This window comes from Rattus norvegicus, chromosome 18, assembly GCF_021556685.1.
Source record: "Rattus norvegicus strain SHRSP/BbbUtx chromosome 18, alternate assembly SHRSP_T2T, whole genome shotgun sequence".
Taxonomy (NCBI): domain Eukaryota; kingdom Metazoa; phylum Chordata; class Mammalia; order Rodentia; family Muridae; genus Rattus; species Rattus norvegicus.
The window spans coordinates 72,861,267-72,880,000 of NC_141551.1; the positions used below are offsets into that span (position 1 = coordinate 72,861,267).

The 18,734-nt window shown below is 46.7% G+C and overlaps 1 protein-coding gene across 3 annotated transcripts in view; it reads left to right on the top strand.

The window, feature by feature from the left end:
- Loxhd1 (lipoxygenase homology PLAT domains 1) overlaps positions 1-18,734 on the top strand; it is a 153,113-nt gene that overhangs the window by 22,315 nt on the left and 112,064 nt on the right. For all 3 annotated transcript variants that reach the window (NM_001414400.1, XM_087592288.1, NM_001106132.4), the window contains 1 exon segment: positions 13,574-13,672. In NM_001414400.1, coding sequence (NP_001401329.1) covers positions 13,574-13,672 — 99 coding nt within the window.

Below are 18,734 nucleotides of genomic sequence, written 5' to 3' on the forward strand. Positions count from 1 at the left end.
GGTGAAGTTTGACAGGATAATGATATCCCTCTGGGTATGCCCCAGCATGGGGTCTTCGAGAGTTTGCCTTAGTATAGTCTGGCAGCATGAGCAAGACCTGTCTAGGGCAGCCCTTTCCCCGATTTCTCACTCACCGGAATACTGTTACTTCAAGTTTCTGTCCACAGTCTGGATCCAACCCACAACATCATAAAAAGTAGAGATGGCTGTGTGGCTTAGACTAGCACCAATCCCATTACCTGTCATCTGACCATGGGACAGTTCTCTGAGATGCAACATCCCATTCTCTCCAGACTGGGGACCTGTTCACCACCCAGGCTGTCAGAACCCATGCTTAACAGCTCACAGACATATCCCACTTGGACACAGTCATGAGTGGAGGGAGAATGGCCCTTGTGTCAGGAGGACCCAGATTCACCTCTCCCCTGACCTCCAACTGGTACCTGTTTCCTAGTCTTTGTTAGGATCACACCTTCTAAGACACATGTAATCATCTCTGATGGATTAGCTTCACAGAGACCAAGGGAAGCTTCTTCAAGACACTTCTCTCAAGAAATACAAGTGCCTTCCTCATAGGTAGAAGTGTTGGTGGCATTTCCATCAGAACTACTGGTCTAACTTCCTCCCCCTCAGCCCCCCACCTTATCTTATGCTCAACTGAGCTATCAGTCTGGAGGATGAAAATGGCCCAGATTCTCAGGACAGGTGGAAATAGTTTGTGTTTGCTCTCACCACTAGCTACCATTTCTCTTGGGTGTTTCATAAGGATAACTAGGTGTTAGCCCTGTGCCTTACTACACCATGATTGGCACACTGAGTTAGATGTGCACAGCATCTCAGTGAGACTGTGTCCAGAGTGGTGCCCTGGGAGTATCTGATGAGAGGATGGATTAAACAGTAGATGTGGTTAGCATAGGAAGGGCATCTGCAAATGGTATTGACCAGCAGTGGGTCATTGCCTCCCAGAGGACTGTGGGACACCTACTCCAAATGACAGTTGCTAGGTGACTGATACAAAGAAACAACCATGAGGCTCTGCCAAGGAAATCAGTAGTTATGGTCTTATGTTCTTCTGGATAGCACAGAATAATTAAATAATTGTATTGGGTGCCAGGGAATAAAACCATGGAGTAACTGAATCACTCCTTTTAAGATCTAACACTGGGTGAGAGGTCACCTAAAATGGATATGTACCCCAAGTCCTGGCTCTGGCTTTTCCAAGCTGGTAGCAACGGGATCTGGGGTAGATCCCAGCTTCTCTGCTATACACGTCTTTGTAGAATGGCTAGACAGGGCGGGCGGTCTGGGGTTCAGTAGGTGTAGAACATGGGTGTGTATAGGGCAGGAAGAGACTGCCTTTGATGCAACTCTCCTGCAGTAAGCTCTTCTCCACCATTCTTTTCATCCTCTTACCCCACAGACCTCTGTTCTCCATGGTCACAACCTAGCTGTACCAGTCATGAGTGGACACTTGAGAGCTGTACTGTTCGCATGTGAACACTTAACGCTGTCCTTTGAACCTGAAATGTTCCCCCATGGGCTCACATTTTGAACACCTGTTCCCTAGCTGATGCTGCTGGTTTGGGAGGCCACAGAACCTCTGAGAGGTGGGGCTACGCTGGCAGAGGTGAATCACGAGAGGAGAGCCTTTGAAGGTTGTTGAAGGTTATACCTGGCCCCTGCTTTCTGGTTCACGGCGATGTGAACGGCCTCCATCACGTGGTCCAGCCTCCATCATGTGGTCTGACCTCCATACTGAGCTGTGTTGCTGAGCCCTCCCCTGCCATGGTGGACCCTAAGAACCCTCTGAAACTGTGAACCTGGATAAACCTCTCTTCCTTGATTCTGTTTCTGTTAGGCCGCGTGGCCACACGGATTCAGAAGTCACTAATACAGAGGCAGTATCAGCCGGAAGCGTGGAGGTGGCAGCTAGCCTGTCTTCCTCCCTTCTCCCACACTCGGAACCGTTCTTGTGACTGAGACACAGTCTGCAGCTTTTAGTCCTTCAGGATTGGAAAGGACTCTTGGTGCCGCCATCCCCTCTAGGATACCGGCAGACTAAAGACAACAGTGAATGGGCTCTCGGCCTCCACAACATCTGGAGCTTGCAGGGAGAGCCTCTCTTCTCGGCTTTCCTCCCCCTCCCTCTGACATTTCCCGGTCACCCAATTTCAAACCTTGCCAGGGCTCCGTTGGCTGTGGGGGCTGTTTGAGAGCAGCTTGACGTTCTTTGTAACCCCGTGGAGGGGGCTCCATTCGCACAGGGACAGGGAAAGGGCTTTGGGCAGGGAGAGTGAGCCAGGCCCTGAAACATTCGCCTCCCCTGACCTCCCAGCAGCTCCCCGCCCACCGCATCTGTTCCCACCTAGCATTGCAGAAGATCATCCCCGGAAAGAGTGGGAAGAGAGAACCGCTCACAATGAGGCTCTGGTGAGGCATAAAAGAGAGAGTTTTAGGACTAAATGGGAGTTTATCAACTCCTCCTCCACTTTACAGAAGAGAAAATGGAAACCCAGGGGAGCCAAGAAACCCGCTATTGGTCACAGCCTGACTGTGGGGCAGAGCAGGAGCCCTGGGCTCACGATGCTCTGAAGCATACTCATTCTGTGGCTGGATGAATGAACTGTTTTTGCTATTTCTGTGCGTCAAATCCTGTGCTCACAGCAGATGTATGTAACTCTGTCTCTCTACAAGCTTAGACGCACCAGGGGACAGCCAATAGCCATACTGCAGAGAACCAATACACTCTACGTGGGTCTGAGTCAGGCTAATGCGAGCATTGGGGAAGTGGAATCAGGAGGGCTTCATGGAGGAGGTGCAGCTCAGGCTGAATTCGGGTGGGAAGGCCTTTGCGAGGCTATCAGCAGGGTGAGAGCTCTAGGGAAAACTGCACTCTGTTGTCAGTGTCTGGCCCATACTCTCCAGCCCCAGCCCGGCTGAGGCTTCTGCCCTCACCAGGACCACAGCCAGCTACAGGCTGCTTCAGCCGAGCAGCCAGAACCTTGGGAGAAGGCATGGAGTTACAGATTTTCTTCAAACTTGGTTATTTTGAGTGTTTGTTTTTTGAGACAGGGTTTCTCTGTGTAGCCCTGGCTGCCCTGGAACTAGCTCTGTAGACCAGGTTTGCCTCTGCCTCTTGAGTGCTGGGATTAAAGGCGTGACCTGACCACCTCTGTCCAGCCTTAAGTGGGTGTTTTGAAAACAGCTCCTTTAATTATGGAAATAGAAGCCTTCTATTCTACATTTTGGACCCAAGAAAAGAGGAACTTTTTTTGTTTTGTTTTGTTTTTTCTGGGGCTGGGGACCGAACCCAGGGCCTTGCGCTTCCTAGGCAAGCGCTCTACCACTGAGCTAAATCCCCAACCAAGAAAAGAGGAACTTTTGGTCAAACTCTGCCTTGGCCCTAACCTCATTCATGGTCCAGTCCACCATGCCAGTGGCTTTCTGGCAGCCCTCCCCTGGTGAAGGTTGGCATGATCTCAGCGAGAGTCTCAGAAAGGCACCTACTTCTTAGGGGCTGGAAGTCCACCTTTGACTTTGAGTCTCTCTTTCTTCCATTACCCAGTCCTCAATCCTCCCTCCAGCCTCCCTGAGAACTTTGGTGTCAAAGCCAACACGAGGCACAGGGACACTGGCAGATGTTCTCAAGGGTTTCTTCCAAACCAGAGGCTAAGGCCACAGACTGACCATGGGTGACTTTTTCTTTAGTCTAATGATAGGAGAAAGCATGGCCTGAAAACTCTAGAAAACTGAAAAATGTGTGCAAAATTAATTAAAATGTTCATTATTTTGTTATTTGAAGATGGTAGTAGTAGGTAATTTTTGCTTGGCACTTACAACAGGCATAATTTTAACAAATTATTCTCTATCTATCATCTATCAATCATCTATCTACTCTCTATATATCATCTATCAACTTTGTCTATCAACTACCTATCATCTATTTATTACCTGTTTATTGATCATTTGTCTATCTATACATCTGTTATCTGTTTGTCTATCATCTATCTATCTATCTATCTATCTATCTATCTATCTATCTATCTATCTATATCTATCCACCTATCATCTGTCTGGCTCTATCTACCATCTACCTATCTATCATAAAATACATTTAATATTCACAGTGACTTATGAGGAAGGAATTATTACAGGTGATGGCTCTCAGAGTCACCCCTCTATAAACATAGAGTTAGGAGTAATCCCCATGCTGGCAACCAGTCCCTGATTGCTATGGGGTCACCTCTTAATGAATTTGTCTCCTGCTCTCCCCCCCCAATTGAATTCATGAATATATTAAAATAACATTAATTTAGACTCGATTTGTAAGCATGTTTTGCTCAATGCTGCCATACAGTGGAGCCATTTTGAATACATTATGATAAACTGAGTCACCCACAATGCATTGCTGTCACATTATGGAAAGAAATCAATAAAGCTCTTCCTGGTGATAGCATTTGACCAAGAGCGAGCTCAGCTTTGAATTCTCTGCTTGTCTATTTCTGTGTCTTCTACTGTCCCTGCCTGTCTCTTGGGTGGGTCTGAATCTGTCAAATGCTTGACCAAATGCTGACTCATCTGTCCCTATATGTTTGTGTCTGCACATCTGTCCTTAACAAAGGGCTTTGCTCTGTGTTGAACAGAGTAGAAATATTGTATAGAAAGCATCACGTGAAGAAGGATTGAGGGATATTTTACTAAAATCTTTAACCAAGTTTTACAAGGGATTAAATATTGACTACGGTTGACCACAACCAACCCAGATAACAAATGGGCCCATGCTACCAAGGGATATCCATATAGTATGCTCAACGTTGAATGATATATTCATTTTATAAGCACCTTTAACCTATATTTGCCAGCTTCAGCAAACGATTATCATAACACACATGCATGCATGGGCATTATACTTGGGTCAAGGACACAGAAGGGCGTATAACTTAAGATTACAGCCATGCCTTAGCTTAGGGTATAAAGGCTGGTTACTGGGGAAATCCAAGGCCATTACCTCACCCTCTTTTTTTTTTAAAGGAATTATTTATTTATTATATGTAAGTACACTGTCACTGTCTTCAGACACACCAGAAGAGGGCATCAGATCCCATTACAGATGGTTATGAGCCACCATGTGGTTGCTGGGAATTGACCTCAGGACCTCTGGAAGAGCAGTCAGTGCTCTTAACCTCTGAGCCATCTCTCCAGCCCCTACCTTGCCCTCTTAAAGGCCCATTAAGCGAATGCACTGAGCACACTGTAGACAGGCAGCCCTAAAGTCTTAATGGATCTCCATTGACCTACCTGCAGGGTCCAACAAAAGTTCCAGTCTCTTAGGATATAAGAGATATTTTTGTCATAACGCATGGCCACAGTACAGCGTTGCCTAATCTTCTAATCTTAAACGGTTGCCCGGGAGTGGAAGACCATCACAAGCTCGCCCATGTCCTATTTTGGATATTTTAGTATCCCTTTTCTTTTGAAGATTTATTTATTTATTTTGTTATATATGTGAGTACATATGTGTCTAGGTGTCTTCAGACACACCAGAAGAGGGCATCAGATCCCATTACAGATGGTTGTGAGCCACCATGTGGTTGCTGGGAATTGAACTCAGGACCTCTGGAAGAGCAGTCAGTGCTCCTAACCACTGAGCCACCTCTCCAGGCCCATACTTTATTATTCTTAAGATTCCTGTGCTTGTTATAGGCACACTGAGCAGAACTATTCCTTTTCTGTAAACTGTTCCGTGCAGTGATCACATAGGTAGGCCCACAGTTTGCACATGTCCAGACCTCTGCGTGTACCGTATGTCAATCACTTGGTACCCAGAAGGACTGAGCAAAGTTCTAGCTCCTCCTGCCACGGGTGAGCAGTATCTGGGGAGATAAACCATAGCAGTGCAGAGAAGTCTGGGAGAAGAGGGCCGTGGTTCCTGAGGGAAGAGTGCAGGTGCTTAGGAAGGTATGCTGTGAGCACCAGGTGTGGGAACGAGGGCGAGTGGCCACCAAGAGACAAGTGGAGAGGGCTCCACAGAGCTTGCCTGTGAGCTGGCTGAGGTGGAGAGAGCAAGGTGAACTGTGATCAGTGGAAGGTTCTGCACTGTTCTAACATGCCAGAGTCCTGTATTGTTAACAGTGCAGCATATGTTACAGCTAATTGGGAAGATATTGGGAACAACTATTAAAGACCAAGTGATGTTTTAATCATATTATATATATATGTATATGTATATGTATATGTATATATATGTATATATATATATATGTATATATATATATAAATGTGTGCTGGCACATGTGCATGTAGGTACATGTGAATACCAAAATGAAAGTCTTGGTCTGGTGTTTGCAAACTGGGTTAGACTAGCTGACTGGTGAGCCCCAGAGATCCGCCCACCTTTGCCTCCCAAGCACTGTTTTAAGCTCACGCCATCACACTTCATTCTTTTATGTGGGTTATTGGTGTGTGTGTGTGTGTGTGTGTGTGTGTGTGTGTGTGTGTGTGTGTGTGTAAACTCAGATCCTTATGCATACAAGGCAAGCACTCCATTGAGCCATCTCTCCCTCTCCGGAGTGATGTTTCAATGCATAGTCAACCAGGCTGTGGTGAGATTAAATGCAGTGTTTGAGCATGTAAGTGCCAACGGGCACCACAGATGCCAGATGTTCAGGAGTGAGTGCACTGTGGGCTCAGGAGTCCGTGTTTCTGAAGGAGCTTGGTGTGTGAGCTGACATAGCTTGCTTGTTCAGATCTCTTGAGTTCCAGTTTAGGTCGAATCCTTTCTCAAGTATGGTCAGGTTTCTTTCTTCCCCGTGGCACAGTAGCAGTTACGGTCTATAGAGCTGCTTTCTCAGACTGTGACAAGACACTTGGCAGAGACAACTTTAGGGAGGAAGGATTTAGTTTGGCTCTCAGTTTGAGAGAGCACAGTCCATCATGGTGGGAAAGGCGTGGCTGTAGGCAGCCCTGTGGCTCCGGGAGTCTGCAGCAGCTGCTTATCATAGGGCACTGGCCAGGAAACAGAGATAGCTCAGGACAGAAGCTACAGCCATCTAGCCTAACTGCTACCCCTCAAAACAGCTGGGGCCCAACTGTGAAAATGCAGGAACCCGTAGGGGGACATTCCATGTACAAACTACAGCAGGGTCCATTGCTGTGAGAACTGAGGTGTGACCGGCCCCTCAAAGGCCCTTAGTACAAAGAGGTCCTTGTTTGGCTATGTCTACAGTAGCAATGCGGTGGAGAGCATTTTAAGAAAGACAGAGAACACTGATCAAGGGAGGGTAAAGAAGGGCATTGTGGGGAAAGGCAAAGGAGGAGGCCTGGGGTTTCTGAACCCTGGAGTTGCCAATGCTCACCAGAGTCTATGGGAAGTATGGAGGAGTCTGACAGGAAACAGACGGATCTACTAGAGACAGGAGACCCTAGGACAGGATTAGCGTCAGGGGAAGGCTCTCTGGGATGAATTCTAGGGCTAGTGGCTAGGGATAACACTGCCACCTGCTCACCGGGTTTTCCTGACCTGAACAGGGTGGAGTAGAGTCTGTCTTGTTTGGCTGGGAGAGAACATCCCACCCTCCAGGGAGCCTCCCCACCGCCTTCTCTCCCTGAGAATTGTCATCTCCTCCCCTGCACTGCCTGTGATTTCTCCCTTCCAGCACCTCAGCTGGTGTCTGCTACAGGCTGTGGAGTGAAACATCGCTGGTTTCTCCAGCTGAGGTCCCAAAGGCTGAGGCACAGGTCCGTGTATGCGCGGTCTGGGACTACTTGGATGGAAAAGAAAGACGGGGTTACTCGTGACTATTTCTCAAAAACAAACAAAAAAACCCAAAACAACAAACCTGACCACGTGGACGGTTTCAGCCTAGGTTTAGTTGGTGTTGGTGTGAGAACCCTTTTCCAGGGCCACGTGGCTCAGAGACAAGCACGTACTTGACACGGGACAAGAGCAGGTTCTAGCCTCACCGGTACTTGTGCAGCAAGAGGAGGGAGTCTGCTCCTCATCGCTGAGCCTCCCCCACCGCCAGGGTGCTCTCTGGAGACGTGTTGTGTCGCTGCTGTGTTCTGACTGTTCCAGACAGCGCTGGGGAGGCTGCGGGGGCGGCTGGCACACCAGGCTTAGGCAGCTAGAACCTGCCAGCTTCTGCCTTTTCGGGAAGCCCACGCAGGCACTTCCGATGGCCTTCAGGGACAGAGTTCCTGTTGGAAGGGTGGCGGCTCTTGTTCCTCTATGCCCAGCCTGCAAGGCCACTCTGACTCTATAGCACAGCTTGGGCCCAGATTGCTTTGGAAAGCAAGATCTCAAGGCAGGGTCTGCGTCTCTTCATGGTGTGTTGTTCAGAGGAACACGCGATTTGATCTAGCCTTTCTGAGCTTGCACTAATCTTTAGCAAAGGGAGGCTTTTGGTCTTGTGGTAGGGTTGGTGTCCTAAGACGTATTCGCCCAACACTGCAGAACTTTGCAATGAGACAGTTCCTATTAGCTATAGGCTGGTGTGCTCAATACAATTGTCCAACAGATGGCACCAGTGTGTCTTGAAGAAGGGATTCTTACTTGCAGAAAGCTCCTGGATGGGCTTATGGTAACCCTGCTGAAAGGGCAGAGTCAGTTTGGGGAGAACTTTACAAGAGGCACATCAAGTGAGCAGATCACAAGTCAATTCTACAGCTGGCTCAAACGGCAGTTCCCAGACCCTGCCCCACGTTGGCTCTCTCCTCCGTTTAGAGCTCCCCTTTGTGTCTCTGTTCCGTGCTACCTCCAAGTCAGGCCAGGGATGAAAGGCAAGGGGTGTGTGTGTGTGTGTGTGTGTGTGTGTGTGTGTGTGTGTGTGTGTGTGAAGTGAGGCTCACTGGCCCCGTTGTTGTTGTGTGTCACACTATATTTCCAGACTTAGCCTCCACTGCATGCTGCATGGTGGGCAGAGAGAGCTGGCTCTGAACTGTCATCACCCCAGGGACATGTGCCACCCTTTCAGAAAAAGGGACTACTCCTCAGGTTCCAGAGCCTTGGGATGCTCAATCTAAAATGGCTGTGATCTAGTAAGGACAGCTCTGGTCTCATCTGAGGATTGGGGTGCTTGAGCACACACAGAGACCTGGGAAAGAACTACGGCCCATGGGCCAAAACCAGCTGCCACCTATTTTTGTGTGGGCAAAAAATTATACACACACACACATACACACACACACACACACACACACACACACACACACGTATATATAACCCCTGGCACAAGCATACGGACTGTTTCTGCCATCCAGAAAGTTCCTTTTGTTCCTTTATCATCTCTCATCATCTTTGGTCATCTCTCCTCACCCTCCCCTGGTCAGAAGCACATGGTTGAGTTTGCACCACAGCCGCAGGGTTCAGTCATTGTAACAGGGACCATATGGCCTACAAACGCCTAAAATATATTCTAACTGACCCTTTCCAGGAGAAGTGTACTGACCCCATTCAGGGCAGGGGAGGCCACCGTTAATCTTGGAAGAACCTTGAGTCCGAAGTCAAGAGACTGTCATGGTTCATGGCTGTGTGACCTGGGCAGGCCACCCTCTGAAGCTCTGTCCTTGTCATTTATAGAAATGACAATATCAACCCTACTTGTCTCACAGGACCATGGTCTCGGTTAGATGACTTCAGAGATGTGCAAGAGCTTTGTCAGCTGCCGAGTCCTGTTTGAATGCTTCGTGCCAATCACCCGAGAGAGCGGGTTATCATGGCGTTGCCAGGGACGCCACCTTCCCCCAGGGATCCCTTTTCAGTCCTTTCTTCATAACTTCATAGCTTCTCCTGGCTTTATCACTTCCTCCTGGCATGTGGGCGGGCTTTATTCAGGATTTCTATGTCCCCTTCATTCTGGACAACTTTAGGTTATCAGGTTGGGTATCTTATTGGTGGGCCAATCTCGTGGTGAATTCTACATTCAAAAGTCCGTGTGTTAGTTATTTTTTTTACTTTGCTGTGACAAATCACTTGACAGAACTGACTCGAGGGAGGCAGGGCTTACTGGCTCCTAGGATCAGGGGATTTCAGCTGATCATGGTGGGGAAGACATCAAGGAGTGGCCAGTGGGAGCTCCTCCACAGTAGCTGACTGGAAAGCAGAGAGCTTGGGTTAGAGCCCCAGGCATATCTGTAATGCGCTGAAGGCCCGTGCCTAGTGCCATGCTTCTGCAGCCTAGAGGCTACATGTCGACAGGGTTTTTATACACAACCTCTCAAAAAACAGCACTAGCAGCTGGGGACCAAGTGTTCAAGATGGGAACCTGTAGGGGACATTTCACATTCAAATGTAGCATCTTGTGTGGCCTCATCTGCCTGTGGAGGAAGGCTCGGCACTCTGCGTGCTGTTAGTTTTTGTTCAGACTTGCTCTCTTGTCAATATTACATTGAGTCACCAGTTAGGGTTGCACTGGGGCACAGTGCCCTCGGAACTTGTTTTGGAAACTGGGAACTTAGGTAGCAGGAAGTTCTGCTGAAGGGTATAGAGAGAGGAGGTGTGTAGACAGAGGAGAGGAAGCCCTAGCTAATCCCCACTGCTCATTTATGGGGGCTTTGAAAACAATGGTGTTGCAAGATGAACCTCTGTACCCCTGTGGTCATTCTCTTTACATGGTGTGAGTAGCCATCACCTAATAGCAAAAGTCTGCGGTTCACCCAGAAAACCACCTAGAGACTCATGACCTCATTGTGACATAGAACGCTCCAGGGAGGCCAGAAGATGGCCTGCCTCTCTCCTCCTGATCCCCGGCTTCAGATCTACGGTCACTTCAGCTGGAAAGGCCCCGAAGCTTCTCACAGTTCTAGGCTCTTGAGCCCTGGCATTGGCTTCTCTCTGCCCGCTTCATCCTGACCTGAAACCCTACCTCCCCAGACGCCCCTGTGCTTGGGTACATTGCTCCTGTAGCCCTCTTTTGGCTCCTGAATCCCAGACTTTCCTTGTGCTGATCAAGTCATTGCAATGGAGACTAAATGGTCTACAACTCTTAAAACACGTCCTATGGGGCACTTTCCAGATTTTTTTTTTAACGGATGGCTCCCTTAATCTCTTGGCTTCTTTACCAATGGCATTTCTGCTACAGTATCTCTGACACATGACTCTCCACCCACTGAGTGGCACTAGTAGCTGATTAAGTGTCTCTAGGGATGGGAGACTCACCCAAAGGACACCCCATTCCTTTGCTGTAATTTTCTTTTTTTGCTATTCAAAAATATTTGAGTTAAAATTGTCTTCCTGGCCCAGTGACGGAAGTCTGTGCTCCAGAATGATTCAGAACCCATTTTCTACAAGTGCTTCCCTGCCTCTCTTTTCCTACCTCTGATCCACAATGTCTGGGTCCTTGTAAGATCTCACTGCCTCTCCTCTCTGCAAGGTGCCTGGAAGCAGCCTTTAGAAGCCCCCTCGGGCTTCCACCTTGGTAGACCAGCTGTAGTGATCTGCACCTTGCCACCGCTAAGCAGGATCAGGGAGCCCTCGAGTGGTACTGGAAAAGGTTGTATGGTGGTGGTTTGAATGAGATGTCCCCCACAGACTCAGGCTGTTTGAAGAGGCATAGGGGTTGTGGACTCGTTAGAGGAATCATGTCACCAGAGGCAAGTTTTGAGAGTTTAAGGACTGGCGCCATTTCTAGTTTCCTCTCCTTGCTTCCTGTTTGTGGTTTGATGCTGGTCCTTCTAGAATCGTAAGACCACACAAATTCTGTCTTCTGTGAGTTTCCTTGGTCATGGTGTGTTATCACAGCCATAGGGAAGTAACTAAGAGAGGTTGTGAATCAGATCGATTCTACAAGACCATCTAACAAGGAGAGAGCAACCAAGGCCATTTGGAGTCTCTGGGACTTGGAGGTGATGAGAATAGAGTCAGTCAGCTTTAGCTAAGGTCTTGCTTACAAACCACATGACCTGGAGGCCCTCGTGGAAAATATGGTATCTATCTTTCAATCAACTTTCCAAGCAGCTCGAGATCCAATTCCATAGGTTCCCTGGGTCTGACCTTTCTGAAGGGCCTTGGTTCCCTGGCTTCAGCTGCTGTCTCACGGTATTCATGGCTCTAAAGGAGGACGTAGACGCTGACAGCAATTGTTCCTTCTGCAGCTTCCGTTCCAGACAAGGATCAGAGAACCCCTATCCCTTCTTTTGTGGGCTTTGCAGACAGAGAGTTATGGAGAGGAGATGTCTATTTGTTATAGGCTCGATGCTCTCACCAGCAAAGACCAATTGGCATGTACTGGAGGAATAGGGGTGTCCTCTTTGCACCCTTTCCAGGTGCCATGACGAGACACCTCTCCAGGCTGATCCTGTGCTACAGAAAGTGCCAGAAGTGGGAAATGGGCAGGCTTAGATTTTTCTCCTTAGTCCTTTGCCCTCAACAACTTCCTGGGAACTTCAAGTTTCAAGAAATTGGATTCAGTTTGCATTCCAACGTGCTACCCATAGGTTTCACAGTGCATTAGGGGGTGTGGAAGGGAGAGAAGAAGGGAGGGAGAGAAAATGTCCTGAACATATCCATGTACCCCCTTTTTAAGTTTCAGAGGAATTGGGGGACTTACATTCAGGCAACAGTAGACAGGACAAGGCAGTCCGTGGCAAAACTCCATGTCATCACACAGATATCAGCAGAGTAGGAGAAGACAGAGGACAAATACCTTTGGAGGCTGGAGGTGGAGGGCAAGGAGGAGTCTAGGGAAGCAGTGAGCAGAAGGGCTAGCATTCTGGGCCTTGGCTGGAATCACTGGTTTTTAATCAACTCAGTAAATTGGGCATAGCATATCTGAAGGGAATGGTTCCTTCTGCTCTATGTAAACCAGAAAGCCATGGAGGAAGAAACAAGGGAAGGGAGAGTTGTCTTAAACCTCAACGTTGTTGCCATCCAAGAAGACCTGGAGGCATCTGCTTGCCCTAACCATACACATTATCTTCTGGCCTTTATTCCTTGCCCTAAGGCAAGCTGCGGATGGAGAGACCTGACCAGAGCTCAGCACACTCTCAAGTATGTGTTGACCCTAACCTATTTGAGGCCATGACTGAGGCTGTGTTTGGGGTTATGGGGAATTGATTTTTGTCCAGCGAGTACAGCAATGACACAGGAAGCAGATGTGGGTTTTTTTAAACATGTATTTTGCTGCCCAGTGTTGATTTTAGTTTAGTCTCTGTGTGTCTATGGCCTGGATAGACACGAATTTTATTTTCACCTACAGAATCCAATCTCCCCAATGGCAGCAGTATTGTTTCACAGCGTGGAAATGGACAGGAAAAATGATAGGTGTGTAGGGACTTAGAGTCACCTCAGTACTTCAGAGGAGATAAGGTAGGCGAATGTGTTAGATGAAAACAGAAGTTCTCCTTTACCCATGGCTTAGATATTACCTAGAGTTTAATGATGACCTTTTGGAGCCAACCTGGAGTGACTTCTCTTTGCCCTGTTGTTGACAGTAATGAGAGTGGCGCTCATGCAGATAATTCACCATCTTATGAGCCTCCGTGGGAAGGATTGATGGCTTGGAAGCTCTCTGTGCACAGTTAGTTGTCTTTTCTTGGGATCCTAATGAGGCAACATTTTCTCTGTCTTTGTTCCCAGGAAACAAATATGAAATCAAGGTATACACTGGTGATGTGATTGGTGCAGGGACAGATGCTGATGTCTTTATCAATATCTTTGGAGAGTATGGAGACACAGGTAATGGGTCATTTCCTCACAAGCCCCACCCTGTACAACTCCTTAGAGTGGCTGCTTCTTGTAATCCAGCTGAGGAAGGCAGCTTTTAGTCTTTCCGTTGAACACCTCTCTTCTCTTCTTGTGCTGTGATTTGCAGTGGTTTGCCCCAACAGTAGGGTATCTACCTTATGTGGTCAAATGTATGTATGTGTAACAGGTGTTCAAATCTCTCTCTCTCTCTCTCTCTCTCTCTTTCTCTCTCTCTCTCTCTCTCTCCTCCCCTTTCTCTGTGTATATGGTATGGTTTTCAGAATAAGATATTCCTAGGTTTGGATTGATTCGAATCGCATCCAAAACTATGAGTAAGCCCAAATTTCACATCCCCGGGAACTCATTCTCAATATCTTTATTGCTATAAGCTCTGTGCTTATGTGGGCTGCTGTGGCATGACATATGATTCAATGTAGTGACTTGTAATAAACCAGAGTGGGACTAAGGACTAGAATAATCCTTGGTCTCACAGGTGATGCAGAAGCTGCAGCTGTAGGTACTGGGAGGCAGCTCAGGTCTCAGACTGAGACAGGTGGTTTTCTCTCACTGTGTCAATTTATTGCAGTAACACAGAAGTCAGAAAAGTTACAGAGACATGTGAATTTGGGGTAGAATACATCAAAGAATTCAACATGTACTGCTGAACTTATAATGAGTGAAAATGGACTCTCCAGGTTCCAGACATGAAGGAGAAACTCAAAACCAAACCAAAGTATTAGCTATGAATCGATCCTGTAGCTCCTACAAGGAGAGGGCTTTCATGCTCATTAATCTAGAAGACAGGTTTTTGTGCCCATTGAGGGTCAGAAAATGAGTCGCAGGTCCAGAATGAGGCAAGAGCTTGAAATTAGAACTGCACATGAAGCCAGGGGCCCCAGAGAGTCTCAGAAGTGGCCTCAGTGAAAGCAGACCAATGGCTTTGCTCGTGCATGGGCATAGTCACTGGATCTCTGCAAAGCACTTAAGTTAAAACCAAGACAAATGAAAATGTGTGTTATTCAGGGACTTGAGGTCTGACTGTTAGGCTAGACTTGTGATTTCAGAACGCCTCTCCCCCTGTACAGAATACTTGGTTCAAGCTGGATGTGATAGCATGTGCCTGTCATCCTAGCCTTCAGAAGGTAGAGGTAGGGTGTTCTCTCTGCAGCCTAGGCCAACTTTGTCTACACAGTGAGCTCCTGGTCAGTCAGAGCTGTATAATGAGACCCTGTCTCAAAACATACAAACAAGAAAAAAAACCAAAATAGAATGATCAGTTCATAGCGAGTGAATCTTCACTAACACTCTGCAAAGGCCTTTCTAAGGCTACATATGATTCCCATGAATGAAGTTTTGGAGCGAGTTTATTTTCCAAAACTATAAAACACTAAAGGACATAGCCCACCGTGGTAAAGCTATAATCTACACAACTATCAGAATGAAATCCCCGGGGTTTCAGATAATGGAGTGGTGTTGGGATAGCCTATAACTTAAAAAATAAAAGTTAGACTGTTAAAACATGTAAGAAGGGACAGAGGAAAATATAGCACCATGAGAAACAGCACATTAGGAAAAACAACCATACGAAACCCCAGGAAACAGGGAAAACATGGCTGCTAAAGATAAGCGCCTCGGAGGTGCGAAACCCAGTGCAAGTAAGGGAGCTGAAGAGAGGCCTAGTGAACTGCAGGTACGTGAGCAAACCCCTCAGACAGAGAGAAAGGGGTGGGAAGGAGACAGGAGAGCAGGGAGGGAGGGAGGTATGGGAGAGGTTGGTCCAGAGACAGAGGATGCCAGCCAGGAACAGGTAACAGCAAATATTCTGAGAGACAATGGCCAGAAGCGTTTCTAAGACCCAGCAGATCTGAATTTTCAGCTTAAAGTGGCTAAATGACGCCTGGACTAGAATCTACGAAGGAATCTATGTTACCCTGTTAAGCCGAAAGCAAAGAGAAAGATCTGAGAGGAAGAAAAGCCGGCAAGTCACTTTCTGTAAAAAGTCCACTGAGACGAGTGGATAACTCCCATCGGCAACAACAGAAGTTGTAAATTCATGTAATCACACCTTTAATATTCTCTGGAAGGACATATGTCAACCATGCATTCCACGATAGATAAGCTGTCATTTCAGGTGATGGGGGAAAATTAACAAATTTTTACTTTGCCAAAGAGGAATGGATGGATATTATGTCCTACACTCATGTTTAAGCAGCCACTAGATGGGCTTCTTGATGTGATGACTTATACCTATAGATCCCAGCACTTGGGCGACTAGAGCAATAGAAACAGGAGTTTGAGATTAGCCTGGGCTACATACTGAGTACAAGGCTAGCCTACCTCACATAGGATGGAAGACTCTATCCCTCTTTCACACACACAAAAGTAAACAAAACATCAATAGCCATATGACAAACCTAAGCAGACACCAACCACAGAACATCACTGCCTAACACAGGGGAAAGAGGAAATGTTTACCCAAGATATTTATGAACGATATATGAGAAGAAAATTGGTAAAGTATTATGGGGATTTGTCCATTACCCATCTCTGTAGACTTCATTAAGCTAAGTGTGATATTAAAATTATAAAGGTAAATACCCAAAGTAAAAAATGCATAATCCATAAATGAATAGAATGAATCCAAGGCCCAAACATTCAGTCAATCCAAGAGAAGCAATGAGGAAACATGGCTGATGGCACAAGTGCATACACTGGTTATCACGGGAGTAGGAGCACCTGTTAGGGAGGAGCCAGTAGTCTTGCCAGGCACATTTAGAATCCCAGCACTTTGAAGAAGAGACAGGAGAACTGGAGTTCGAGGCCAACCTGAGCTCTCTTAACATGATTCTCTTTCATAAAGATATTCTCATAGTATATAAAAATAAATAAAAATCTAGCTTAAATACATGAAAGGAGAATTTTGGAAATAAGCAGCATGAAGAATTCTGGGAAAATCTCACCAGCAGGAAAGGAGCTGGACCATCCATAGCCATCATAAGAAGATGTACATTATCATGTATTCATTGCATCAGTGTCAGGATGTAGGCAAACTACTTTGTTCGACGTAAAGAAAGGCCCGGGGCTAACATCACCATTACTGTCACTGCCGCCACTACCACCACCATCACCACCACCACCATCACCATCATCATCACCACCACCACCACCACCACCATCATCACCACCATCACCACCCCCACCATCATCACCATCATCATCACCACCATCATCATCACCACCACTACCACCATCACCACCACCATCACCACCACCATCATCACCACCACCTCCACCACCACCACCATCATCACCACCATCACCACCACCACCACCATCACCACCACCACCATCACCACCAGCATCTCCACCATCAACCGAGTTCTATCCCTGGGACCCTACATGATAAAGAGAAAAAAAGGACCTGACTGCTGAAAGTTGTCCTCTGACCTCCACGTGTATACCATAGTGAGCATGCTTCTCACACATGCAAAATTAATAGATATAATTTATAAAAACAGGAAATAGTGGGAACAGCAATACTAATGGGAGAGATTTGCCCTGTCAGAAATTAAGATAGTGGCAACATTAAAAATAAAATTAAACTATGTCTATTCAGTTCGTTTAGTGTCTGCTTGAGAAACACATGTGCTGTGGCGTAGATGTGGGCATGGGTGCACAACTTTCATGAATTGGCTCTTGCTCTTCTTGTGTGGGTCCTAGGAATCAAACTCATGTTGTCCTGTTCGGTAGCAAATGGCCTTGTGAGTGGAGCCACTTCACCCAATCAAAGATCTTGAAAAACTAAGCAAGAAGAAGGGCAAATGCAGTTGTTCAGTGGGACAGAGTAAAGAATCTAGAAATATGCGTAAAGTTAGCATTGTAGATGATAAATCAAAGGGTGAAGGTAAGAGGTCCAATTACTGGTGCTTGAACAACTGTCTAGCACTCTGAGGAAAGACTAAATCAGATCCTTGTCTTTGACAGTGCACAAAAATAGCTTCCCAATGGGCTAAAGACTTAAATGTGAAAAAAAAATGATCAGAATTTTTGAAAGAAAATTTCAGATAATGTAAATTAATCTAGAGATGAAATTTACCAAAGGCACACACGAACATTTATACACATACTCACATGCACACATGTCTGCACACATGTACATGTGCATGTATACACACTTCTGTGCATGCACAAACACCAAAGAATGGTCTAAAAAAATTTAAAATGGAAGAAGGCCTACCCTTTTCTAATGGGAAACAGAGAAGGAGTAGATAGTGAGGAGGAGGAAGAAGAGGAGGAGGAGGAGGAGGAAGAGGAAGAAGAGGAGGGACTAGAGGGAGAGGAGGTAGGGAAAACCAGGTCTGAATGTAACATATGAAAAAAGAAATTAGTAAAAGTTGGAACAAACAATTAGAATAAAAATGACTGATGCCCATTACCTAAACAAATATATATATTTGTATGTGTATGTGTATGTGTATGTGTATGTGTATGTGTATATGTATATGTATATGTATATGTATATATATGGTCAATCTCTCAAAAAAGGTAAGTAAATGCAGGTTATAACCACAACGAGATGCTATTCTACACAGAATAAAACTTTAGAATATGGATAGTTAATAGTGATTGTGGGCACTGAGGATGCCCATACATTGCTGGTGGAAATTCACACCTCGTACGCATTCTGGAGGGCAGTGTTGCCTGACGAACGAAAGCTGGCCGTACACCAGGTTAGCTCCCATCCACGCACAGTGTGTGTAGCACAGTTCTCACCCCTGTGCAGAGGAAGGGCACAAAGTTATCCACCCCAGTGACATTTGCAGCAGTACGGTCAGAAGCAGAGGTGGGCCAAGAGAAGAAAGCAGGGTGCTACTCTTTGTCACTTGGCTCTGGCAGGGCAGATAAAGAGTGGACTGTCACCAGCATCCACAGGGCACTGTCAACAAACTGCTGGTGACCGAGAGGAGTCTCCTCAAAGGCTGGTGGAGACGACAGCAGAGGAATGGTAGCAGTCCCCGCAGCGGTGCCCCTGTCATGGCGCCTGCTGTGCTCT